The sequence below is a fragment of the Candoia aspera genome, chromosome 2 (assembly GCF_035149785.1).
Source record: "Candoia aspera isolate rCanAsp1 chromosome 2, rCanAsp1.hap2, whole genome shotgun sequence".
In the NCBI taxonomy this organism is placed as follows: Eukaryota; Metazoa; Chordata; class Lepidosauria; order Squamata; family Boidae; genus Candoia; species Candoia aspera.
This window is the reverse complement of record NC_086154.1, coordinates 115,357,722-115,384,888: the sequence shown is the minus strand read 5'-3', so window position 1 is coordinate 115,384,888 and position 27,167 is coordinate 115,357,722. Positions and strand designations below refer to the sequence as shown.

Here is a 27,167-nt window from a genome sequence, read left to right as displayed (position 1 = left end):
GTTTAATGCTTTTGGGCAGCCAAATCTTGGGGAACGTCTATGCCTAGTACACCTCTGATTCTTATCCTTACTTCTGAAACTCTTTCCAATAATGCCACCTTACATTTCATAACCAACACAATTGCAAAACAGCCTTAACTGAAACTATTTGGCACATGGTACAGTGTTGAATTTCTAAGAGTTGAAGTCTAGGTTGGTGAAGTCAAATTTAGGATCTTCAGACTTGACCTTGGCAGCTTTTTGCTGTGTGCAGGACAGTCAGATGGAGGTAAATGGGTCACATTCTCTGGGCTGGACCTTAACATATGTAGAAAGTATGGGCCTTTGCAGCAAGAAGAATAGAAGAAAACTAAAGGAGATAGTAAAAAGTAGAGAAATGTCCATCATAAGCCTATTATTATTTTGATGTATTATTTTATTCATTCATATCCCAAGAAAGACATGTGGTACTTCACCCAACACAGCAAACCAAAAAAGAGGACATGCACAGCCTGAAGGGACTTAGAGTCTACATTCTGATGATAAGACCAATATCAAGGATGAATTTGAGCTTTATGGGTGAGATCATAACTCAGAAAACGTTTTCTTTGTGGGAGGGTCCAGGGTATATTTCGAGTGAAAACTTGTGTCCCTTGATCTGTTTTCACAAGCCTACTGAAAAGCTATCTGTTGAAGCTTCTGGCACAAGTAGTTTTTCTCAACCTAGCAAGCAAGGAGATAGAACAAAGGAAAATGGATGACAGGGAGAAAGGGTGACAGAAAAGCTTTTGGGTTCCTCAGCCTCAACTACTGCTAAGAGATTGTACCATGCAAGAGAAAACTGGTCTTCCCAACCCTGACAGCAGGGTTCTCCAATAGCAAAGTTGCAGAATGCTTGTGTCAGAAATCTTAGATGTTAGGATTAGGTCTTCTGATTTAGTATAAGGTACTTTTTTGTCTTTATGAGCCTTTATTTAAGAGAGAGAATTCATCACTGTGGTCCTCTATGTCAGTAACAGGCACATATCTTCTCTGAGGAAATGTTACTTGGTTTGGTGACAACCACCCCAGATGTTCAAGATGAAAAAGCCTGTTGTTAGACCTGCAGAGCCAGTCAGAGAGGCCTCACCTAGGCTGGCAGAAAAGGGTGGATCAAGTTACTGGAAACCCCAAGATTGCAGGCAGGCATGCAGAGTTAAAAAACAAAAAGAGGTGTGTGATTCTAAAGCCTGGGAGAGGAAATGACACAACGGCTCCTTCTCCAATGTAGGGGGGGAAAAATCAGTCTTAAAGAATCGAAAGCAAAAGGTTCATGCTCAACTATGGGCTTCTCCCGAACAATGAAGTACAATGGTATTCCACAGCCCCTGGTTCTGAAACGCTTGTCTTCCATTCTGGATCAGAAAAAGGAACTCTAGCAGTCCTGATGTAATGACTCCTGGCATTAAAAAGAGGTTCTGGGGCCAAGTCCTGACTTTGTTCATTCCACAGCAGGCAGGTAGAATACTATACTTCCAATAATAATTTAATAGCTATTGTACCGTATTGTATGGTTTTGTCTGTTCTATTTGTTAGGGAACAGCACAGTACCGATTACAAAAATAACCACTTTGGAACAACTAGTGGTCAAAGCATCGTAAGTTTAATTCCCGCTGTCATTTCCAATCCTGACATTCTTATATTGGCTACATAAATTAAAGAACCCAAAAGCTTTTCTGTGTTTCTCAAACTTGGCAGAATTCTCAACAGTCAGAATTCCCCAGCCAGTGAAACAATTAAGAAGACAATCTTCTCTATTCTGAACCACTCCCTTCCTTTAGGTGCAATTCTTAAAAGGATCCTTCAGTTAAGATCCTTCAGAAGCAGCAGCCGGTGTTCTAGCATTCCCATTAGCAATGTATTCCACATTCTGATGTGTTCCATACGGTACGATCAGAGACTTTGCTATAGTCAGTGTGGCAAAGGTAAATCTCCCTATACTCATTCTCTCTCCATTATCCGTTTTTGTTAGCCACCCAATGTCATGTCCCTCTGCCTTTTCTGAAACCTGCTGTTCAGTTAGCATTTTTCTCCCTGTTCTGTACGCTTGCTTGTAAGATTTTAAGCAAAGCTTTCCTTGAATAAGAAATCAGTGCAACTCTCTGGTAATTTGGACATTCTCCTGCACCTCCCTTCTTTCCTGGAGGTACATACACCCGTCTTTTCCAGTCTCACACAGACTTGTTCCATATTCATAAACACAGACCTTTAAGTAGTGCTGTTTGTGCTTTGAATTTATTAAAGTTAATCCATCTCCTACAGCAGCCACAACTCTTTTCAGATTTGCACATAAGCCTGAAAAACAGGCTGTTTTGGTGAATAGCTAAAATATGCTGAGGTCTATGTAAGGTGTGAAACATTTTTTCTAAATATTTTCAAAGTGCAGACAGCCTTATCTTTAAGGATTTGACTTCAGCTTCTCCTGATGTTTTAAACAGTGCAATGGGCATTTCATCTGGTGTTTTTTTTATCAAACAGCTGATTTGTTGTCTGAGTATGTCAGTTTTTAGAGTAAGTTCATGAATCTCTTGATAAATGTTTCAGTCATTCTTTAATCCAGTTTGTAAAAATCCTTTAACTCAGTAATCCTTTGCCTCATTTAGGCCTCTTCCATGATTACCCTTAAGAATGTCCACTTTAGCTGTAATGTTTTTATTTATTTATTTATTTATTTAAAACCTTGGGATAGCTGCCCATCTTAAACCAAACCCTGGGCAGCTTCCAACCAATAAAACAACATATACATAATAAAAACAAGAAACAATAAAATAAAAAAACAGAAAAACGTGGCACATTCCCCTCATGCAACCCGCATATTTTCTTCTACTCTAACCTCACCCTATTCCCTACACTTGGGGGAAGAGCCAAGTCTTAAAAGCTCTTCTTCAAAGATTACATATTTTCTTTTTTATATTTTTCCATCTGTTGACATTCTTGACTGAGATTGCTTGACTTTGGAAGTCTGTGTTCAGTCATTGTTACGTTCTTCTAGCTGCCCACGGGTTTCATCCTTTGTCTTTGCCTGGTTATCACAACAGATTGTTCTGAAAGCCATTAGATTTTTTTTTCTCTCTGAAATTTTGGGATTAGTTTTGTTCTCAGTTATTACAATGTCTCTTGGCTCTTGACACAGCACCTTAAGTTCTTTTTCACACAAATTAGACACATGGAACTTGTTACAGTCAGACCATAAGATCGATGTATATTCTTCACACCCTATCTTGGCACACCTTTCTCTTTAACGTTCTATGTTTAATTGAATATTTGAAACCAGCAATTTATGGTATGTTCTACAATCTGAATCTGGAAGCTCTTGGCTAGCTGGATTGCACTTCTCCATCTTCTATTTCCTGTTTTGTAGTCTATTTGATTCCACTGTTGTCCATCACTGAAGTTTACTGGATAGCCACTAACTTTTGATACGATTTTGTCCCTTATTTGATTATAGCTGAGCATATGTTTAAATATGTCCTTTTTGGATACCACTGCTGGTTCATTCTTTTATATGGACCGAGGCCACAAACCATCTAATTGTCTGAATTAAAGTGGTCCATTCTGGTTCATAAACATTCCCTTATTCTGCATCACATCCATTTTGACAATTTCAATTTTTCCTTGATTTTCCTATTCTGTGTTCCAACTGAATGAAGAAATTAGGAACTGTTCCTTCAGTATCCACAATTTTTAATCTGTACCAAAAATGCACAGCTTGTTTTAAAACAAATATATAAAATGTAGCAAATTGTCCAACCAATGCACTGTACGTTTTTTCTTAATATAACCTTCTGACAAAAATACTGCACATGCTACAGCTTTGTAAGACTATATAGCATCCCATGTTACATCATTTCAACACAATTCTGTAGAACATCATGTCTAACTCCTATATTAGATGTCCTTGTATGACTTGTATGAACAGGAAGCAACTCTCAATTAGGTAGATGAATGTGGTACAGGGAAAACACCAGCTTCACTGGGAATAAGTCTCATCACCAGGAACTGAGTATTTCTTGACTCAGTGCTTAAAAATGTATACACTGTAAGGAGGAAGGCCTTTGCAAGTAGAAGAAAAGGACGGGCCAGCAAGCAATCAAGCAAATACAAAAGGTGGAAGAAACTCTACTCCTGGGCTTCTCTATTCAGGCTGCAAGTCTACCAACCCTTCAAAGAGGCCTGGTCTTGAGACAACTCACTTCTCTGATGGAGAACTGAGCTACTCCCTCAAAAAGAGATAGCAACTGGGAAGCAACCTACTGTCAAGGGAAAGAACTGCTTAAGCGTCCTCGCCTGAGATTGGCATGGGCAAACCACTTCTGAAAATGCTGCCAAGAAAACTGCAGGGACTTAACAGATATAGTCACCTGGGGTCAAGACTGACTTGAAGGCACACACACTAACAAAAAAGCTAAATATATGGAAAGTAAGAAGACAAATACCAGAGGGATCCAGAAAGGAAATAAATTCTATTCCAAGTAGATTCTTCAGAGGCAAAAACTTTTGTTAGGAATGTAACCCATGGTAAAGTTTCATTATAGGAAATGCAGATTAAAATAAAGTTAGTATTTTAATACTGAGAATTCATAGCTTACTACAGTATTTAACTTGTCTTCTGAATTCTATTTTGCCCATTATATGAGGCATGTGAAAGAAGTGTGAAAGAGGCATGTGAAAGAATGTGAACACAAGTGCCAAGTAATTCCTGAGTATATCTTGTGAAAAGGGAATCAGTGAAATGACTTTATAAGCATATTCCTGCTTGAATCCTGGATTCAGAAAAAAAAAGGGGGGGCATTCAACCGGCACTAGAGCGCATGACGCTTAAGTGAAGCCCTGTTAAATGATTGGTGGCTTTGTATTGTAATGTTGTTGTTCTGACTGAGAAAGGATTAAACAAAGCCAGACAGATGAGAAAATCTCTCTGACACTGAGGAAAACTGTTGGTCAAAATGTTTGGTTCAAGGAACTATTACAAATGTTTTTATATAAATTTATAAAGTGTTAGCATATATACAGCACATTTGTCAAATTAATATATTAATACAGTAGCATGTGTTCAGTATATTGGTTGGAATATTTGGTACGTTCATTTTTTATCTAATGAGATACTCCCTCCATGCCTCATTTTACAAAATCACAGATTATAACCCTGGCACTTGGAGAACAGCTACTCCATTCCAACCCCCTGCATAGTGCAGGGGAATATACTATTACAACATCCCTAACGGACATTCTTTCGAAGTAGGAAGAAGAGGAGGAGAAGGCGACATTTGAAAAATGCAGTCACTCAAGCCATCCGAGAATGTGGTCATGAAACTTGGTAGCATCCAATCCTACCCAAATCTTGTCACATATCCAGTTTAGATAAAGAGCATAGGAGATCCCTGCAGGCTCTTATGACCGGAGCAAAGCATCTTGGTCCTCAAAGAAACTTTTCTTTTCATTTTTCATTTCAGAGATGTCTATCATTCATTCAAATTGTTGTCTGTCTTTCTTTTTTTCTTCTCAGGACCAAGTGATGACAAATTCCTCCCCCATCAGCAAAGAGAGTGGGATACTGAGGACCTAAAGAAGTGACAAGAAGAAGTTAGTTACAATTGCTCAGAACAGTATCCTGTCATCAAAGTGAGAAACTCTTCACTGTATTACTGCTTGCGTGGCTACCAGTAGCCCCACAAAGCAGAGGGGAGAACTGGAGATCTGGATGATGATTTATATGGTGCACTATTGCCTCCTCAACACACCAATGTACTTATCTGCACTGAACTAGAGTTAATTGGGGTATCACAAACCACATACAGTCAGGACCAGAAATATTGGAACAAGGATAACTGTTTTGTCATTTGGCCTCTGTACACCACCACACTGAAGCTGAAAGGAAACACACCCAGATGGGAGCGAAGTCAGGACTTTCAGCTGTAATGCAAGGGGTTTGACAAAAGTGGGGCACTAACCATTCAGGAAGTACAGCCAGTGGCATACACACACACCCATTGTTGGTGGCTCATAAGTAATGGAACAAACCAACATCATTACAAACATAAGGATCACCTTTAGTACCTGGATGAGAATCCTTTGCAGTCAATGACTGCCTGAAGTCTGGAACCCATGGACATGACCAAATGCTGAGTTTCTTCCCTCGAGATGCTTTGCCAGGCCTTTACTGCAGCTGCCTTCAGCTGCTGCTTGTTTGTGGGCCTTTCTGACTTCAGTCTTGTCTTCAGTAAGTGAAAAGCATGCTCTGTTGGGTTGAGATCAGGTGACTGACTTGGCCATTGAAGAACATCCCACTTCTCTGCCTTGAGAAACTCTTGGGTAGCTGTTGCTGTATGTTCTGGGTCATCATCCATCTGCGATATGAAGCCGTGTCCTATCAGTTTGGCAGCATGTGGTGAATCTGAGCAGAGGGTATAGCCCTGTACACTTCAGAATTCATCCTGTTGCTTTTATCAGCAGTCAGGTCATCAATAAACACCAGTGACCCGGTTCCATTAGCAGCCATACATGCCCATGCCATAACACTGCCTCCACCATGTTTGACAGGTGATGTGGTATGCTTTGGATCATGAGCTGTTCCTTTCTGTCAGACCCCTCCAATCAAAAGTTCACAGAACCCCTTACCGGGGCATCTACCAATATGTTCTTATCAGTGCTTACAGACTCCGTGTTGCCAGATGGGAGGGGGTGCTGGGTCCATACTTTTCTCTTTTCTCATAAAGCCATCTCTTGACTGTAGATGTTGACAATGACATACCTACTTCCTCAAGAGCGTTCTTGACCTGGCTAGATGTTGTGAAAGGGTTCCTCTTCACCATGAGCAGAACTCTGCAGTCATCCACTTTAGTTGTCTTCCGTGGTCTTCCAGGCCTTTTGCTGTTGCAGAGCTTGCCAGTTAATTCCTTCTTTTTCAGGATGTTCCAAAGTGTTGTATTGGCCACTTCCAATGTTTTTGCTATCTCTCTGATGGGTTTATTTTGTTTTCTCAGCCTAATGATGGCCTCCTTCACTCGCATGGACACCTCTTTGGACCTCATGTTGAGAGTTCCAGTGAACAGCTACCAAATGCAAATGTAACACTCAGAACCACCTCCAGGCCTTTTATCTGCTTGATTGGTCATGGAGTACCCAGGAAACAGGCCACACCTGGCCACGCAGCTGCTTGTCAGCCATTCGTTCCATTACTTATGAGCCACCAACGATGGGGAGGGGGTGTATGCCACTGGCTGTACTTCCTGAATGGTTAGTGCCCCACTTTTGTCAAACCCCTTGCATTACAGCTGAAAGTCCTGACTTCGCTCCCATCTGGGTGTGTTTCCTTTCAGCTTCAGTGTGGTGGTGTACAGAGGCCAAACGCCAAAACAGTTATCCTTCTTCCAATATTTCTGGTCCTGACTGTACTAGTTCCTCCCATCAGCATCTATATGTGAATTCTGCAAAGTTTCTGCAAAGGCCAATAGCCTTAAATGTTTCCCTCAGCAATTAATAGAGGTGTACTGCTTAGCACTTAAGAAAATCATCTATGCATTAAGACAATAATTACCTTACAAAACTAAACAAAAATGTATATACAAATTAATGAATAACAAGAATATGTGTAAACTCCCTTCATCTGCACTTATAGCATTTGGAATACTGGCATGTTGCTAGCTGGGTGGGAGGGAGGGAAGACCTGCGTTAGTGCCAGAGTGGGCAGCCATTTCTGGGGCTGATGGCCATGTGTGGCAAGAGAGAAAGAGGAGGAAAAAAGGCAAGATAAAAAAAATACACGAGTAAATATATTCATTCTCGCTCTAGCAGCGTCTTCCAGGAGACTTGGAAGAAGGATATTTTCCCCTATTTTTATCTCAAGCACACCCAACCTAATTTATTGTTGAGTGGAGCATTTTTAATAGAAGGGAAAGCATTGAAAAGATAAATCAATGCAAAAATATTTATCAAGTTTAACTTCATATAAAGTTCCCCAAGGGGTTTTGAAAGATATCCAGAATACTTGTCGATCTTTGTTTTCTAACTCTGAAATACACAGAGTTTCCAAGCAGATGGTCACCAATAAATAGCCATGCAGTTTGCTGTTTCAGTGTCACAGAAGGAAAGGGTTTGGGGAGCTTCACTAAAACTGGAGGAGGCAGGCATTCAGTGAATGAGCTGCCCACCTCTTCCGTCAATAGTGGAGCTAGTGCTGAGAACCCTAGGAAGGCATGAAAGCTTCATCCATAACTACAGTATCTTCTCCAAATCCAATTTTTGTCTTTAAAATCTTTATCAAGGTACCATTGCAAGAGATTTATACTTCTGCAGGGCAAGAAACGTGCTTACCTTGGTATCCGTGCGGTAAGAGAAGTCTGAGACAGGGGTACCATTTGCCAGGACCCGCTGGGGAGGGCTGGGGACACCTAACACTAGCACCTCTACCAGCAGGACCCCATCTATGTGGCTGCCGAGTTGCACAATCTCATTAACTAGCACACCCTGCAACAAGAGGAAAAGGAGAAGCTGATGAAAGTAGTGCAGCAATAGGTAACCTTCAGGGGCCAGGGGTCATTCTTAACATTTGGGAGAGGGCCAGGGCCACAGCAGGTGGAGCAATCATGCAAACGTGGTGCAGTCATGATACCTAGGCGCGTATTAAACAATATCTAGATTTTCCTGAGCTTTCCCTGCTTTTGGAGGTATAGCTGTGTGTAATTTTTCCTGCTATGTCATGGAGATGCATGTAGTCCTGATGTAGTGTAGCCAAATGCAACTTCCAGATTTGATATGACATGGCATGGTAGTGAGATCCCACAAGGTCTCTCTCTTGGCTTTTCTCAAGTAAAAGGCTTCTAAGTAGTAAGCAGCTAGATCCTCAAGGAATCAGAAGAAAGGAAAAGGAATTTTTAAAAACTGGCAGGACTGAAATATATTAAGAGTAAGCAAATGTTTGATTATTTAGATCCAACAGTATACACCTCAAGTGCTTTGGAGTGTGAAAAAGTGGGCCAGTAACACCTATCTACAACTTTGTACAGCACCTGTCCCTTTTCCCAGAATTGCACGGCAGTTGCAGAGACGGCTCTTGCCAAACAGTAACTGGAGATACAGGATTGCATACGTGGAGAGTGCCTGGCTAAGAATGACATTTCTGGGAACACCTATTGGGACAAAGTGAACATTCCAACAATATTTTGATAACTGGCCATGAATTCCCATTGCCTGATCTTTAGAAAGAAGCATCTAGCTAAGACATAATGTGTGAGAAATGCACAAATATTAGCCTTGTTTTCATCTCTTGGACAACGTTGCTACAAGAAGGCACGTTTATCAAGGTTCTGGTAGCAGAAATGTGCACACATGTACATACACACCCATCAGTCTACCCTTTGGAGAGAATTGGTTCTGCCTACTGCCTTCCTATCCAGTCTCATCATAACTGATCACTCTGTCCTTTAAAGCAGAACCTGCAACCCTCAAACGTCTTCAGAGCCTCTTCTGAAGTGAATATCAACTAAGGGAACTCTTATCGCTTGTATTAATATATTTAATATCCAAAGCTCACCACTCCCTTGTCCTACTTTTTGCAGTGCGACCAAGAGCACACCAACCAAAAATCACGTATGGCCCTTGGCCACAAAAAATGGCAGACCCCTACTTTAAATCCTATTCTTGTAGTCGTAATTCAGCTGTAGAAGGGCACTAATGAAAAGCCACCTGGCCAGTGGGAAAGCAATTCGTGCATTCTGCAAGAGGCGGCCTGTAAATTCAAGTGGGCTTGGAGGGTGTACAAAGGCTTTTAGCATATTGTGCCTTGCCATCTCATCTGCTGCCCTGTGACACTGCTATTATTCAGATGCTTTGGAGTGATCCAGTAGAAAGGGAAACAAGATGCTTGCTCAAATGGGGCTAACTCGGGATAAAGAATAGCTGATTAAAACCACATATGCTTTGGCTAGTGCAGTTCAGCTTCTGAGATCAAATCTGTCCTTTCCAGACTCACATTTCTTGCCAGAAAGAAGATCTGTGTGTAATCACCCTTCTCAAAGGTCAGCAGCCCTTCGCCATCATCCCAGAACAAGTCCCCTCTGGCTACCCCCTCCAGAGTCAAAGCCACCACAAGAGTCATTCCATTTGAGCGGGAGTCTGTGGTGGTGAGAGCAGGTTCCTGGAGAGATTTGCAGTGGAGGAAGAAGTTATGCCAAAGCAGAAAGGCCTAAAAGCCTCATTTCATACACTCCCTCTCCCCTCCTCCCCTCCCAAGCAAATAAAAACAAACCCGAAAACATTCTGCCCAGAGAAACTTGCAGCAGCGCTGGGCGCCATTCTCCTACGTTCTGGCAAAGTGGCAGGAGAAGGAGACCTGGAGTATTAGACCCACCTGCAAAGGAAGAATGTGACCTCCGCGGATATGGACGTTGATCGTGTCAAGCGGAGCTGGTAGGAGAATCCACTGTCCCTTGCTGTGGATGACGGATCCCTGAAGGGCCACGGATATAAAAGGCATATCGTTAAGACAGGGTTTGAACCCTGAAAGGGATGTGTAAGCATGTACCTGTCCAGGGGAAGGGGGCATATCTAGTTGTCCTTGCATATTTCATTATGAGTTGAATACTTGTTCTTCCCGCCCTCCAACTTATTTTATTAAGTAGAACAAACACCACCCAAAAAACAAAAACAAAGAGAAAGGAAAAGAATACATGTACATACATCAAGAGTAAAGTTGAACTGAAAATACAATGGTTATGATTTTTTAAAAAGTTTTTTTAAAAAAGCAAAACAGACAAACAAACAAGCGATAAAGAAAAAACATTATGAAAACAGGCATTCTAGTGGCTCCCTGCCCCATTTTTTCCCCAGCCACTAATTTCTACTTAAATACGTTTATACTACACTTTGGACATCTGCAATTATTGCTCATTTCCATTTGAATCATTTGGATTATTTATTCATTTTAAACAGGTTATCTTTTTCTTCAAAGACCATATTTTAAGCATTTTAGCTTGCCTTGCTGTGTAATATGTTGTGTAATGTGTTGTATATAAGGGGTGATAATACTTGTTCCATTTGGCAGATGTGCAGAAAATAATACAAAATCTGTCCTTTAAGTTCTTTGCTGGAGCTCAGCCAGTATTTTCCACTGAAAATACATCGTCATAGCAACAACCCACTTCTACATATTCTAGTAGTAATGGAATTACTAATTAATTAGTAACTAGTAACTAAAAATTAGCAATTAGTAATTAATTACTAATTCCATTAGTTGAGCTGCCTCTGGATTAAAGATGTTTCTTTTTGTTGCTTCTTCGAAACAATACACTATTTTATCATTTCAAACATTTTATTCTGTTTGATTCTCCAAAATATGTCACCCCTGCCCTGACCAGAAATTCATGATGAAAAGGGTCAGTGTTAGACTGCAAGCAAATCACTGGTCACTATTGTAGAGGGCATAAAATACAACCTTGAAGGACAGTGGGAAGATCGGTTACCAAGGCAACAATCAGACAAGTGAGGCTTAAGTTCATTCCAAGAAACTAACTTGAGAAAAATCTCAGACAGGTGAAATCTATCACACAAAGATAAAGTGAGGGAGGAGGGCAGCACATTCAGACTTGCAAGATTCTGTTACTATAGCTGGTCTAATAAAATAAGTTTTAGACCTATACACAGTGGTTTCCTAATTGGCCTACCCTATAGGGCTGACATTATAGAAAAAGTACCCAGAACTACTTCTCTTAGCAGAAGAGTAGGCACAAGAAAACAGAACAGGAATAAATGGGCCATCTCTAGCCACTTAGGTAAATTCTGTGCAAGTTTAACAGCTGCTTAAGGCAAAGCAGTCACAGACACTCCATCTGAACCTCTGTGAATGCCAACAGCAACACTCACCGTGATGGTGTCATACCATGTCCCCAAAGGAAAGTAGCCAGTCACTTTTCTTATCCCTTCTTCTAACACAGGAGTAATGAGGAGCCCAGCTCCCCACATGAACTGTCGATCAATGTTCCATGTATAAGTGTCTTGAGGGAATCTGCAAAAATCATAAAAGAACATGACCACAGGACTTTAAAGAACTCCTGGCAATCAAGAAAAAAAAATCACTAGTCACTACAAAATATTTCTCTCTCATGAGTAGATACATTTCCTTCAACCAGAACTGAGGAACAGCACTACATCCTCCGCTGAGGACAGGCAAAAGGTTTTCAATTTGTCTGTCTGCCTTGTATCCCACACTTCTTCCAATTTGCTCAAGGCAATCTGTTCTTTCCCAATTTATCTTCATAACAAGGCTACAAGGCAAATTAGGCTACAAGATAATGTAACCTTTGGATTTGATTCTAGATCCATTCATTTCAAACCTAGCATTCACTACATCACTCACTGCCTTATTCTGTGAAGACATTTTTCAGAAACTACAGGTTCAATGTGCCTGCTCCATTTGCTTCCTCTAAGCACTAATGCTGACAGCGAAGATGTTGTGATCTATTTCTTATCACCTCCACCTAAGCTAGCTGGATAGAGAAGATGGAAATTGGACATTGGATAACTATTGACTTTACATGCAAAGACTGAGTTTATTCTGGTGGTTGAGAATGAGACCAAAACTTGGAGTAGGATGACTTATATGGAGAAATTAGCAAGGGGAACCGATTCTACTGATTCTTCCTTATTCCTTAGTAGAATATATCATCAATCCTGGTGTCTTCATGCACTGCCTCCAGCTAATTGTACAATAGACCCACTCTTCCTTCCTAGTCTCAGAAGATACTGCTAGAACATTGCCACTTGAAAATCATGGCCATTAGCCTGCAAAGTGCCATTAGAATCCATCTAGCCCCCCCTCTAGTGTTTAACATCTATATGGCATGGATTCAGGATAAATTATCATCCACACCATTAAGCCATTTCCTGATCAAAACAGCATTTGACTGCTGCCCACTGAGGAACTAGAGTATTGTCCAAGTGAGATTATTACAATGCCTTCTACATATGGTTGCCTTAATGTTACAACAGCTCCAGAGCACAGCAACAAATGACTGGCTTTTAAAGAGCTTATATGAATCCATATACTCACTTGGAACTTTTTGAAGGCCTTGCTTCATATTCCCATCCCAGTAGAATAAATGATTACAATTAATTGGGAAATTTTGGAGGAAACCTAGCTGGGTTGATGGATCTTTGATTTAAAAAAATGTTTTATCTTAGTATTTTATAGGATGTGACACACCCTAAGCTAATAAGCGGGCTATAAACATTATAATGCCTAAAAATAAACAAGATAAACCATTTTAAGCAAATAAGTAAAAGAAATACAGCTTCATACTTCCTTACATTAAATCCACAGTGTGGAACCAGTGGCTTTCCAGATAGCTGGGAGCTAAAATTCATCAACATCTGGAGGGCCGTAAGTTTCTCACTCCAATGCTAGATAGACCAACCTGGCTATCTAGAGCTTTAGACTCTGGAGCAGCCTTACCCTGCCTGTTGTTTTCTGAAGATGAGAATTCCCACCATGATGGGAGCTACCTTCCAGCTCATTTGGAAGACCACTGGTGAAGGTTATTTCATAATAATTCGAGCTTTTGCTCCAAAGCCACGAATCAAATGCTAGCTGAAATCCACCGGGCCGTATCCTCCCTTGCAACGCAGCCGTCCCCTGACTTACTCAAAATAAAGGGGACGGGCTACTGTCTCGCCTGTGGAGTGGGCCTTGTGGAACAGGGTGTAAAGATAGGGCAGCAGGGAGTAGCGCAGGTAAAAGGCTTTTCTCATGGCTTGCTGGGCTTCCTGGCTGAAGGCATATGGCTCCTGAGACTGCAAAGCAGAAAGGAAAGAAATGAGAGACATCATGTGACTAGGTTCCTGAGACAGAAAAGGCATTTCTATATTTGCTAAGGTTGAATTCAGGAAGTTCTTTTCCATACTGAATCATTTTTCTTTCTGTCACTAACAAGTTCCCCCTACTATGGGGGTAGCATGACACTCAAAAGAGGAATGCAGTTAACAAGAATTGAGGCACTAAGGCCTAGTTCACACAATATGCTAAAGCTATCACGTAGTCATGGAGAAAATCAGTTATGAGTGTTGTGGTCCCTACTTTATGGTTTATTATAAGGTTTAGACCTAGCTGGTAACAGCTTATTTCACAACCATAAGGAAGCCATAACATTAAGCCAGATCACAGAATATCTCTTCTGGCATTGTCCCACAGCTTGTTGCAACAGTAGTGAAACTATTAAAGTCACATGTCTTGCAGCACTGTATCAGCAGGAACACTGTCCAATTTGGACACTGCATACTAATTCAGCCATTCAGGCGGCAACATAGTAGGATTTTCTTCTGAGTAAGTAAGCATGCATATGAGTGCATTATAAATGAATCCCGTTTTTTTGTGGTCTAGTTAGTATAGGATTGACTAAAACAAACAGGATGGAGTTATGCAATTTTTATCACATTAATAAGGTATGTGGTAATAGAGATTATTTTTTTAACACATAAGAACTACTAAAGACTATCATTATGACATCCTACGGCAATCTGTATTTCTTTGATTTTTAAATATTATATTGTCTTAGAGTTTGTCATCCAGGATTCTCAGATCATTAAGTTAACTTTTGGTGCACTGATTGGACAAATGCAAGTAACACCCCTTCTTACTTTTCTAGATAAAACTAGATTTTACAGCATGCTCTAAATACAAAGAAGATAGTAATTTTTTTAAGAAGGAAGGGGGAAAAACCCAAATACATAAACATGAGTTATTACTTGCTTGTTTGCAGTGACTTCAATCTAAATGCTACGTCATTGCTTCATAATGAAGATAAGAACACTAGCCTTGGCTACAAGCTTGACAGAAAAAATCCTAACAAATTGAAGCCTATTTCAACTTCCAACTTTTTGAAAGTTCATGGACTGGGGAAACTTCCTCAACAACCTGTCTTTGTACCCAATGTTTGATGGACAAGAGACCAATCAACTTCTGAGAAATGGTTCACTACCACCTGAAGTCCAGTATATCCTCGTTAAACTCTTTAAATCAACTTCCTAAACCCGGTGCCTCTAGATATGTTGAGATGATCACTCCCAGAATTGCCAGCCAGCCTGCTGCTTCACTCCATTCTGTCACAGCCCTCCCCCATTAAAAGAATGGCCAGGCTGATCCACAGTCATCCTGCTTACCTTGCTCCCATGGTCATTGTGGTTTCGCATGAAAGGGTAGAATGCGCCCAGTTGGGTCCAGCGCACACACAGCTCCTCCGTTGTGCTGTTCAGAAATCCACAGACATCGGCCCCAACCAATGGCACCCCATAGAGATTGAAGAGCAGCATCGCTTTAAAAGGACAGACAGTGTGGATTAGGAAAGGCCCTGAATGGTAAGCTCCAGAAAGCAGCAGGAGCAATGCTGATGTTCCACAAGAGAGAAAGCACAATGTTTTATCTTGCCAGATAGTATCTTCTTCTGATAACAGTTTTTCCTTCCCAGGGAGATATGGAAAAAAAAAATCCATGATAGAACAGGTAAGAACTTGGAGAAGGTTCACTAAGTGGTTTCTGCAAATACTTATACCTGGTATACTGTAGTATAAGTGCTCCCAAACGCTTATGACATCCCCAGTCCAATGGCCGGCGTAGCGTCCGTGGCTGGCAAAGGTGGAACGTGAGATCACAAATGGACGTTTCCCTCGTACTTTCACCAAAGCACTGAGAACAGAAGGGAAGTGTTCAAATGACTTCTATGGATCTGGATCCTGGAGCTTTCACACTCCTAATTGCACAGTGTTTAGAAAACAATTGAAACACTGGAGCCATAGATTTTGCCACAGTAGATCATGGCCTCTCATTTAGTAGCTTAGTTCCAGCTTACCTGCTGAGATAGCACTCCCTTGTCCCTGTCCCCAAACCAAAATGTACTATTATCCTAAATTTGCATCCAAGAGGCACTCCTTCTCTTGCACAAGATCGAAGGAACAACTATTCATCTTGCAGAGTTCCCTTTCATACTCACTCATGTGTTGCAATGGCTTCAGTCAACCCATAAAGGCTGTGCAAGTTATAATGGGAAGACAGGTATTGCCTACTGGAGGCACAGAGGGTTTTTGCCTTCAACGATCCACCCAGCACACCTGCAAATGTAAGGGGGAGAAATACTAGATAACCAATGAAATCATCTTGTGGAAGCCAAAAGGCACATGATGTGCAAGGTGTGCAGAAGTGTTTTAGAGGTTATAGTGATCTTGGGATCACTGGTTCCCAGCATAAAGCATCCCCTTCTGATGACTTGTGTCTTGAGTTTTATAGGGAGCAGGCAAGCAGTGCTATAGAAGTTTCAGAGAGAGCTCACTAAGAAGCCATTCTGCTTCCAGTCTCAGAGTTTAAGTTACATCAGTGTTTCTCAACCTTGGGATCTTTAAGATGTGTGGACTTCAACTCCCAGAATTCTCCAACCAGCATCGTGCACACCAAGGTTGAGAAACACTGAATTACATCAAGAAATCACACTAGACTTGACTGTAAGTCATATGTGTCAGCCCTGGACTGGATGCCCCCCAAACTAAAACATTGAAAAAAGCCAACCAAAGTCTTCTTAAATATCCAGATTCCAGTGTTTGCAATGGTAGGCCAAAGAACTGCTGAATGTTCAGAATCAATGTCTGCATTTTCCAGAAATCACATGCAATCAGTGCTTATGTATCATTTGTCATACAGTCATTTATGAAGTTCATATGTCTGCAATGTATTTCAGCCAACAATATGTTTACTTTCCATCCTGAACTAAAAATCAGTAGTGAAATATGCTATTAAGGATACTCTTTCACTGAACACAAATTTTATTTAGAAACCTTGTACGTTGTACCCCAAACCTTCTTCACTGTAGCTTCTTATTTAGCAAATTTGTATTGTTCAATTAACTGGCAGGTTTTTGCCAGAATTTCTGCAATGCCCTGTCTTATTAGAAACAATCAGTTCTCTGCATATTTGTTGAGGAAAGTTGTACTGTGCTCAAAAAGAAAAAAACAAAAATCCAACACTCATAGGATTACAGTCCCATCAAATTGCCTAAAGAGCCCCTTAAGTACACAGTGGCTGGTTCACACAGTATCCTAAGCCATTAGATAATCTGTCTGATTTGGGCTGGGTATGATGTGTGAGTTCAGTCACTGTTGTTTGTAAAACATGGTTTCGGGCTTAGTATTATGTATAAATCAGAACACTCTCACTTGTTCAACTGCAGTTAAAATGAACCATGGTTTAGGGCAATATAAGAAGCCAGCAACACACACACACACACACACACACACACCTAAGAATCACTAGGAGGGAAGCCATATTTATACCTCTTCTTTATCATCTTTATCAAGATGACTGTTAACTGAACTAAGCTGGGGCCATGTTTTAAATTTGCCCAAGAAAATTGAATATATTAGGTATTTCCTTGATGGGCTTTATTCCATCATTTGTCTTTTTCCATCCCTCAAATAACTTGATTTATTTCATTTCTTTTTCTTAGTTCTCCAACTATACCATATGTTTGCCAGAAACATCACCTTCAAACTGCTCCTCTTTTTACCTGGTACATAAGGGGGGTTCTCAAGCTTGTTGTTTGGACAGTCTTCCAAGGAACCATCCACAAAATTTGATGGCTCATTCATGTCCTAGAAGAAGGAAGAGAAGGAGGTTCATGCACCATTTTTCTCAATTAGAACTTCCATGAGAGGAAAGTGATTTGGAAGGACCAGAAACACTGTCTACAAAAGAGAATGTCTCCCAGCTGTTCAACACCCAAGTCCCAGGCTTGGAAACTCACTATCCACATGCCGTCAAAGGGTACTTGGTCATGGAAATCCTTGACCATGTCATACCACCACTGGTGAGTCTCTGGGTTGGTGAAATCAGGGAAAGCAGTGGGCCCAGGCCAAAGCTGGAAGATAAAAATCAGAGCTATGAGTATAAAACAGCAAACCTTCTGTATATGCTACCATGATGCATTTTGATGTATCTTTGGAGATGGAACAATAAAAAGATCAACATGCTAATTATCAGAATAAAAAGCCTTGTTTGAAAGTTGAACCCTTTCTCCTTTCATGATGTTGTACAATAGTGAGGCTACGCATGCATCTGCATTCAAGATGTGTATTTTCAAATCTGGATTTCAATAGCCCAAGATCAAAGGAAGACATGAAATGTGTGAGAAATGTTCATGAGGGGAGCAAAAAGTATAACCCCTACCTCCCCTTGCTCTATTCCTCTTTAAAGATCTGCTAGATTACTGATTACAGGCTTAAATTCCACCACGTGGCACCTCCCCTGCTGGAACTCTATCCTTTCTCTGCCAAGGCTCATGGCAGGAGTGTCCACAGCCATGGTCACTGGCTTCAGGATGGCAGGCCTGACTGGGCAAATGAAGCCCACTACTTTTTAACATGTTTCATATACATTACACACATGTAAACAGGAACAGGGCTTTGATTGTCCAGTCACTCCTGTCATTTTGAACCCAGTGACTACTTCTGCATATGCCCCCATTCCTGGGTGATCCCAGGTCTCACCTTTCCAATCAAAGGTTGTCCTGTTGCGTTTACGATGAAGACCCCCCGCTTCAGGCCTTCATCATAGGGCCTGTAACTGCCTGGGGGACTGGAGCTGCTGATCCCTGGATCCTACAAGGAAACAGAGGGAGGGACATCTGTTCAGCCATAATGAACCTGATGGCATATGAAAATGTGAAGGGGACAGGAGAGAGTTGTCTCAAGCAAGGGAACAAAGCACACACGCTTTCAAACTTTGGCAGTACTTCAGGGTTAGGAGACAGATTGCCAAAAAAGCACATGAGGCATAGGAAATGAACATGCCTTTATTTATATGTAGAGAGTCCAGATTATGACATTTGAATAGTGTGAAAAACAGAAGCAAACCTGACATTTTAGGAGGAAGAGGAGCATCTATTACTGAAGTTGGGCAACTGCACACAGCTTGTGGATTCTAACATTCCAAATGAGAAACATGGATGGAATATTTAAGGTCATAGAGAGAGAAACCCATTACGTATGGAAAGACATTCATCCTGTTGTTGCTTCTCTGAACGTTTAAATACATGAACATCTAAAGTTCTCTGCACTTCCAAGGTTTGTATAATTTTCCTTTCTACTCCAAAAAGCAGAGATGAGCAATCTGAGGCCCCGGGGTGAATGCAGTTTCCCAACCCCTTTATTCCATTATTGTTAAAACTCAACAGTGTTGATTCCTGTCATTTTGAAACAGAAACCATATTGAAATCGCAACATACAACTTCAACTAGTCCCTACACAATTTAACAAACAAGAACTCAAAAATCCCTTATGGGAGAAAAAAAGTCAGACCATCCCAATCTTACTGGTATATACAAGAAGGCACCACTGACATTGCACCATCACCTATCTGTCTCCCTTCCAAGTTTTCAGTAGAGACTCCTTCCACAAAGCTACTTTCTTCACAGTCCCAAACAGAAATAACTTTTCCAGTCATATTACCCCACTTATTAAAAGATTGCAAATGTGATAGGATATTAGTTTGACTCACAGAACGGGGAGAATGCTGAGCTATTACAGAAAATATATTTGAGTCCCGCAAAAGTAGCAAGTTAGAAAGAAGCTCAAAACAACTTTGCCTTGATTGTGTTAGGTATAAGCTGAAGTAGTGACCAACTTTCAAGTTTTTGTTAGATTACCCTAAATGCATTAAATTACATTCCAATACTTCTAGCAACTCCTGTTTCCTGACCTTGCCTACTTCAAAGTTAGGCTGACATATAACAAGAAACTTTTATATCTGCATTAGAGGACCTTCAATCAAACTATGAATCCTCCCTAAACTGGAAGAAATCCAGACTGCACTCTCTTTCCAAAAGGTTCACTCCTGCATTAGGGAGGGCTGGATATGGAAAAGACCAGGTCAACTTCAGTATCTTCAGCCACTGTAAGGAAGCCCCACAAAGGAGAATTCAGGATTCATTAAACTTACCACAATCATGACATACCTCCGACCGTCATGATGGAAATCATTCACCATGTCTGGCATGTCCCAGAAACCATCCTTGTTGAAGGTAAAGTCTCGCTTAGCATCCATATAATCCAGATCATTCCACTGCACATCCTGTGAGCCCAGGGAGGAGATACTGATGAGAGAGCAGGTTTGCTCCCTATCCAACTTTTCTCTATGAATGAGTATTCTCTTTCAGTGGTCACATTGACACGGCAGCTGTACTATTTCACACAGGTTGGTTTACATACCATGTTAGCCCATGATCTGTTTTGTAATGGTTTATTAAATAAATCACAATTGGCTGAGTTTACCCAATCCATTAACCCTCATTTACAAAAATTAATGCCTGGATTCACAAAACACACCAAGCTAAAACCAACTGAGAAGTTTTAGTACAATTCCTTTTTATTTTATTATGACATGTAAACATTATAGAAATATTTGACGACCCGTATTATATTTAACTTGCCTTCTCCTTTATGTATTCATTAATATGAACTTGGACCTGCAGCCGTTCATTTGTTATAATTTTGCCGTTGCATCCATTGCGCTTCTTAGTTTCTGACTACAGGAGATCGCCCGAGCAAGTGATTGGGCATCGGAAAATAATCTCTGAACTTAACAAAATACGACCACATTATGGCTTAGGGAAAGGTGCGAACCCAGCCCAAGGGTCAGGGAGAAACTGTATTCAGATGGAATTCAGAGAAGGCACCTACCAGGGGAAAAAGCGCTGTGGTCATGTTTTTCACCACTTCCCGAGTAACAGCGGTGGAAGTGTATCCCCAGCGGCAGAGATGGAAGCCAAGAGCCCAGTAAGGAGGCATGAATGGGTAGCCTGAAAGAAATTTGGGGGAGAGAGCGGAATCAACACTCAAAGTCTCTTGGATCAAGCAATCAGCGCTTCCAAATCTCCCATAGAAACAGAGTTTCAGTAAAATACCCACAATATTTCTGAACCTCTCAACCCAAAATTACTTTGGCAATTTGGTAAAATCTAGCGTAGCTATTTTAAAGGTTATGCTTATATCTAAGGCCCATGTTTTGGACTGCAGCTTCAGCAGGATTAAACGGCTGCTTCCACCCTTCTAGTACTTAAACCGAGCCGGGATATGGAATAGAGAGAGAGAGAAAAATGGCCATCACTGACATTGTGGTTTAGACTGCTTCATAGATTATGTGATTTTTTAAAAATGTACAAAGCACAAATAGGCTAGCACATTATTACCAAACTGCGGACTATCCTTTCTTCAGAGAAGTCCTTTCTGAGTTGATGTCCTGCCCATGTTTTGTACAGTGTATTGGCTGGGAATTTCTGGGAACTGAAGATGCTCAGCATTTAAAAAAGCAAACTTTAAAAAGGCAGTTCAAAGATTCTCCTCTATCTCCTCTCCCCTCCTCCCCGGATTCCCTACCTTCTTGGGCTCAGAGATGAAAAGGATATCCTATTTACCCCAAACTATTCTACAATGATAACCGTTGGAGGAGCTCCCCATGAATGACAAGTTTTCATCTATTCTTTCCTACGCGGAGCACCATCCAGATGGGTGGACTTCAAATCCCAGAATTCTGCAGTCAGCAAGGCCACTGCTAAGAATCCTGGGGGTTAAAGCCCACATTATTGAATCCAGGTTGGGTAAGATTTCCAATTAGTATGACAGAAATCTGAAGCAGGGGTCCCATTATTTCTGCCATCTCTCAGAACGTACCCTTTAAGAGTTCCAGCACCAACACCCAGTACTCTGATAGAAGTCTAGAAGCTACAAGAGCCAGACTGCCTAAAGAACAAGGGATCTTGCTGGCCGAGCAGTGCAGTGTTAATGACAAAAGTGGCCATTACCCTCAGAAGTGTTTAGTGCTCACAGGAAGCTACCAAAGAACCTTCTTGGGAGCAACTACACTGAAGAGAAAGCCTGTCCTCAAAACACTGCCTACCTTCTCACACAGAAAGGTGCAAATGCTTACCAATAACATCCATGTACTGGCGCACCACACTCTGAGGGTCTGGGCCCAAGAAGATATAGAAATCGAAGATACCCCCAGTAGTTCTCCATGTCAGAGCTGGACTGGGCTGTAGTAGCACATCTACAAGACAAACAGTGGCTTGTTAATACTACTTGAAGGACACAGCACACCATCCACATATTGCAGAGATACTGGCAGGATTTTACCCCCACAACCTCTGTACAGCCATCATATTCCATTATCATGAGATCAGCCTCTCTCTGCTGCTTAATGGCTACTCTTGCCTCTGTGCTGACCATGAGAGCTGTTGACCACATTATAGCCAATTCCCTTTAATAGAAAGAGGTACAAATATTGTCCTTTTACATTCAGCAGATTCTTAACTATTGAGGAAAGAAAAGGAAGCTTAAGCAATATTTGTCAGATTGAAGTCCTAGCGCATTTAGCATCATGGAGGGCCTTAATTCTCAATATAAATAGGCAGGGCTGCACTGTTACACACTGAAATCAATCAATAGAACAAGCTAAATTGCTGAGGCTAAAAAGAAATTACATGGTCTGAACCTTGATTACAAGACAGAATCGGAGTCTCTGCTCCAAATCACAAAACAGCTCCTTCATATCCAATACACAAATGATCATTAGGTTATTTTTTTATCATATGCAAGCTTGGCCTTACCTATCAGTGATGTGATCTGATACAATACCTACCCATAGCATTGCTGTTCAGTAAGAAGACTCCATGGGCCAAGCCACCCTTTTCTAGAGCCACATAGAAGGGGTGTGAACCATACAAATTGGCAGAGGGCTAAAAACACAGAAATAATAGTGCATAGAGTCAATGCTGCGGACAACAGGAACACTTCAGCAACGCCTTGGACTTTAGCTGAGCAATTCAGAACCTATCGGGCAGCCTCAACTAAGCAAATATTTTTTTCCAGCATGATGGTCCCTTTTCACTAACTGTTTTTTAAAAATTCAAGTGCCAATTAAATGAGAACCTAAAAAGTCTATTGAGCAGTTGGATCAAGCAAGCTTTTGACTATTTCCCAGACTTCCACACACAGAGGGCCAGTCTCCAGTAGAGGGGTATGCCAGCCATGGTTCTTGCCAAGAATCTGGGGCTTCAAATGAGATGCTGAGAATATCCTCCAGAGCTCTCAAAAGTTTTTCAGAGAACTACATTTCCCATAGGAAGGGGAAATTGCAGACTAAAGCTGATTAAACAGTAGAGTGCCCAGGTGAGACCCGTCACACAATCTTGCAATGTGACACTATTCAGAGTTCCAACCAAAATACACAACTTATTCTATTTGTCATTATTTCTTCTACAAAAGACCCTAGTATTGTATGGCCATTGAATATAACTTGTATTTCATTGGGTGTGTTTGTGATTTTTTTCCCTTTGACTTTTTCTAGGTTTTTGCAAACTTTGCACAAAATACTGGAATTATTCCCATGAAATCTGTGCATCAGTGGTTGCTAAATCTGTTCCTTAGCAACTGAGTAAACAAACTTAAGATCAGATGATGTCTGCATAGCATCCTGATTAAATAGAGACGCTGTCCTTTCAGGGAACCTTGCCACCCTCCTGTGAGTTACCGCAGGTGATATGTCCCGATTCCACAAGGTAATTTTGGTCCAGTTGACATTCAGGGTAAGAGGGGTCAGATGTTCACCCAATCCAGAGATGAAATATGATGGCAGAGCAGTGGAGATCTGAAGGAACTGGTCAGCATAGAACAGAGGGGCCACAGTGGTATTAAGCCTATTGGGAGAAAGTGGACAATCTCCGCAAACAGTTTACAAATAATGTCCCCTTTTTCTATCACTTACCTCAATCTATCTTGGAGGCTACTTCCAGGGCCCCAATCCAATCCAATCCAATCCCTGGCTGCATGGTGAGCTATGTAAGTCTCCTCACCCAAAAGGAGGCTACTGCATGCTTGAATTCATCTTAAAAAGTGCAGTCATGGAACATGAGGCTCTGAGAGATGCTCCTCCCTCAGGAATGTTCCATAAAACTATTTTGTTTCAACAGACCTTCAGATCCTAGTATGATTGCGGGCATTCATCTATTTATGATTAATTATTTTTGGAATGGTTTCTAAATTGTTTGTGAGAATTTCTGTTTATGGTTTTCTATTTTTGTATATGGCCCAGAGTTGGCCTGATTGAGACAACAGGTATCTGAAGGAAAGACCAAAAGAATTTAGTCCAGAGTTAGAGATACTGCGTGTCAGAAAATATGAAACTCAACTCAGGACATCAATACTGCTGGTTAGAGATGTAATCATTAAAGGTTATTTCACATATTATATATTACGGGCATCGCTTCCTATGCAAAATATAAATGCATGAATGATACAAATACCTATTTGGAAGATATGCACATCCGTCAAAAGCCTGTAAATGCTTTCAGGTGAAAGCAAACTCTGGCGTATAATACAAAAACTGGCCCTTCAACATCCAGAATATATGAACTAGAAGCACTAGTTTCTGTCACCCCCCTACCACATGCTCTCAGGCTTCCCTATATTATCTTCATACAGCTGTTCAGCCTTCATTAGGATGATTTTCTGGGAGGTAAATACACAGATGTAGAAGAATACTTGGATATGGAAAGTCCAGAGCTACTTACAGAACTTGCCCATTGGACTTCCGAAGAACAATGAGGCCAAAGGGATCAGCAGAGAATTGCACAGAATAGAGAGTCGAGGACTCCGTATTGTTTGTCTTGGGAGTTTCTAAAGGAACTTCATAGCGTTTCCTAGCTGGATCCTTAAGCTGTGGTGAAAGAGACACAGACACAGCATCAAAAAGTTGGATTATGCTACTCCAAAACAAGGTGCTGCAGCTCAGAAAAATCTAGTCAACCTGCAAGGGACTTTTTTTTATGCCTTTATTGTTTTTATAAATAACTCAAGGTGGCAAACATACCTAATGCTCCTTCCTCCTCCTATTTTCCCCACAACAACAACCCTGTGAGGTGGGTTGGGCTGAGAGGGAGCGACTGGCCCAAGGTCACCCAGCCGGCTTTCATGCCTATGGCGGGACTAGAACTCACAGCCTCCTGGTTTATAGCCCATTGCCTTAACCACTAGACCAAACTGGCTCTCTTGACTTGGCTTCTACTTCAAACTCATTTGTGAGATGAAAGAAAGGAGAGCAGTTATGAGTTTGGAGTTACAATGAAATCCAGTTGTTCGGCTCAAGAGGACTTTTTATTTTGCTGGTTAATTATTTTCCCACCTTTCAGTTGATACAATACATCACTTAATATTCCTGCACCCTGACTGTTATTTATAAAACAGAAGTCTATGAGCAGAATATGAGCAGAATGTAAGCAGTACAAAATAAGTTCAAGGCTGCACTCTTATATGATTTTGCTTGGGAGTAAACTTAGTGTTAATCACTTCTGAGTTTGTAGCACAGCATTTCATTTACAATTTCTGTGCTTAGATTTCCGAAAATGTATACATAATGAATAATTTAGATACATACATCATATGTACCTACACTATCTGCATAATGTATTTGAAGTATTTATCATATGCAGGATGTATTTGGGTCACAAAGAGAAGCAAAAAATTATGTAGGCACGGCAGTCCCTGCTCCAGCCTCTAGAAATGTAAATTAAGAGTCACTAATCACATTAAGCCATGCTGTGCATAATCATAATTTATTGAACCATAATTAGTTGGATTCACACATATTGTCATTGGCCCAATATCAACAAAGCAATACAGAAAACTTCAATTCTTTGCTGCCATCTAGTGATAGCCTGGGGTAGGTAGAGCAATCCTAGCTAGACCATAACTACACTTCATGAAGTACAGTGACTGAGTTCATACAAACTATTAAGCTAAAGCCAAACACACCACATAATAGCTTAACATGATGTATGTACCCAGCCATTTATTCACTTCTTTAGCTTCTGAAATTATTACTATTTTTAAAATGCTAAGATTCATAAGAAACTGAACTCTGGCCTAGCAGTCCCATTCTATAGCTTCTCAATTCCCACAGAATTGCCAAAGGCACATAGCCTGGCAATCACCATCTCTGTTTAACGAGAAAGGGATTATCTGAGGGTTTCTATAGAGCAGGAACAAGCAACATTAGAGGATCACAAGATGTAATCCTGATGTCACTAAGAGATGGGTTTGGTGAGAAATTAAGAGTGGAAATGGGACTGAGAGGAAACTGCTCCATCTCTACCGTTAAGTACCCCATCCTTGAAAAATGCTGGGGGGTGGGAGTTTAAGAGTAGGGATGGGAGTAGCTTTCCTCCCAAAGGCTCCCCACTTCCATTCTCACTCTCAAAAACCCCTCCTCACAACAGGGATTAAAATCAGTTGGAAAATGACAATTTCTGGCTTTGGCAAGATTCAGTTTGGTTTAGCTCCTTTAGATCTTGTGTGCCCATTTGATCTTGGGTTTTTTTCTTTTTAGAAAAGAACAAAACAAGATTCTTTCTATCATAATGTGGCCATTTTGTCACCAAGTTTTAGTGTCACAATCTCAGGGAGCTGGGGAGTTAAAAAGGATCTTCCATGTCTGCTTAATGTCAGAACATCTCAGACTCCCTTCTTTTCTAAATAATAGTCCCTACTCACCATGAAGTGAAGCCTCCCCTTGGTTTCAAAAATCACATCCAGCTGCAAATTCATGATGTCATCTGGCATGAAAGAGGGTACACTGCGGGTCAAGTGGGCAGTATAGCCAGTCTCGGTGGCAGTTAGGTTTGCCATCTTGTAACTAGAGTAGCTGGTAGGAAAGAAGCACCATGGCTGCCAACCAGCAGAGCTGTTGGAAGAAACGGGGACATAACAACATCCCCGAGCTTGACATTCATCTTGAGAGAGAAGCTTCTCTGGGGCACAGTCAAAGCGGCTGTCTGGAGGGATGTCGCACTGCTTAGGCGGCAAGAGGGATTCCCAGTGTTCTTTCAGCTTCTGCTGTGGTATCTCTGATTCCCTGCCATGATTCCTATCCCAGTGATCATTCTTTGGTTTAGAAGTAGCTGTGGCTGCTTCTGAGATCCCAGATACACCAAGCACAATAACCGCAAATGCTAGAGCTGAAGTCACCAGCATTGTGCGTTTCTTCCACCACAGCTTCTGTCAGGCCATTGAACCACCATGGAGAAAGGCAGGAGTTTGTTCCTCAGCAGGTATACGACCAGTCAAAG

At 41.1% G+C, this 27,167-nt stretch overlaps 1 protein-coding gene across 1 annotated transcript; it reads right to left on the bottom strand.

The window, feature by feature from the left end:
- Positions 1 to 2,844: 2,844 nt before the first annotated feature.
- GAA (alpha glucosidase) lies at positions 2,845 to 27,167 on the bottom strand. Its single transcript, XM_063293369.1, has 19 exons — positions 26,593 to 27,167; positions 24,615 to 24,760; positions 23,576 to 23,741; positions 22,685 to 22,781; positions 21,974 to 22,093; positions 20,728 to 20,846; positions 19,988 to 20,119; positions 18,538 to 18,648; positions 17,796 to 17,909; positions 17,559 to 17,643; positions 15,996 to 16,113; positions 15,558 to 15,691; positions 15,169 to 15,320; positions 13,655 to 13,803; positions 11,878 to 12,019; positions 10,367 to 10,465; positions 9,989 to 10,153; positions 8,332 to 8,484; positions 2,845 to 5,580 (listed from the first exon to the last, which is right to left on the bottom strand). Exons 1-19 carry the CDS (start codon positions 27,070 to 27,072, stop codon positions 5,521 to 5,523), a joined length of 2,742 nt encoding a protein of 913 aa, XP_063149439.1. The 5' UTR covers positions 27,073 to 27,167; the 3' UTR covers positions 2,845 to 5,520.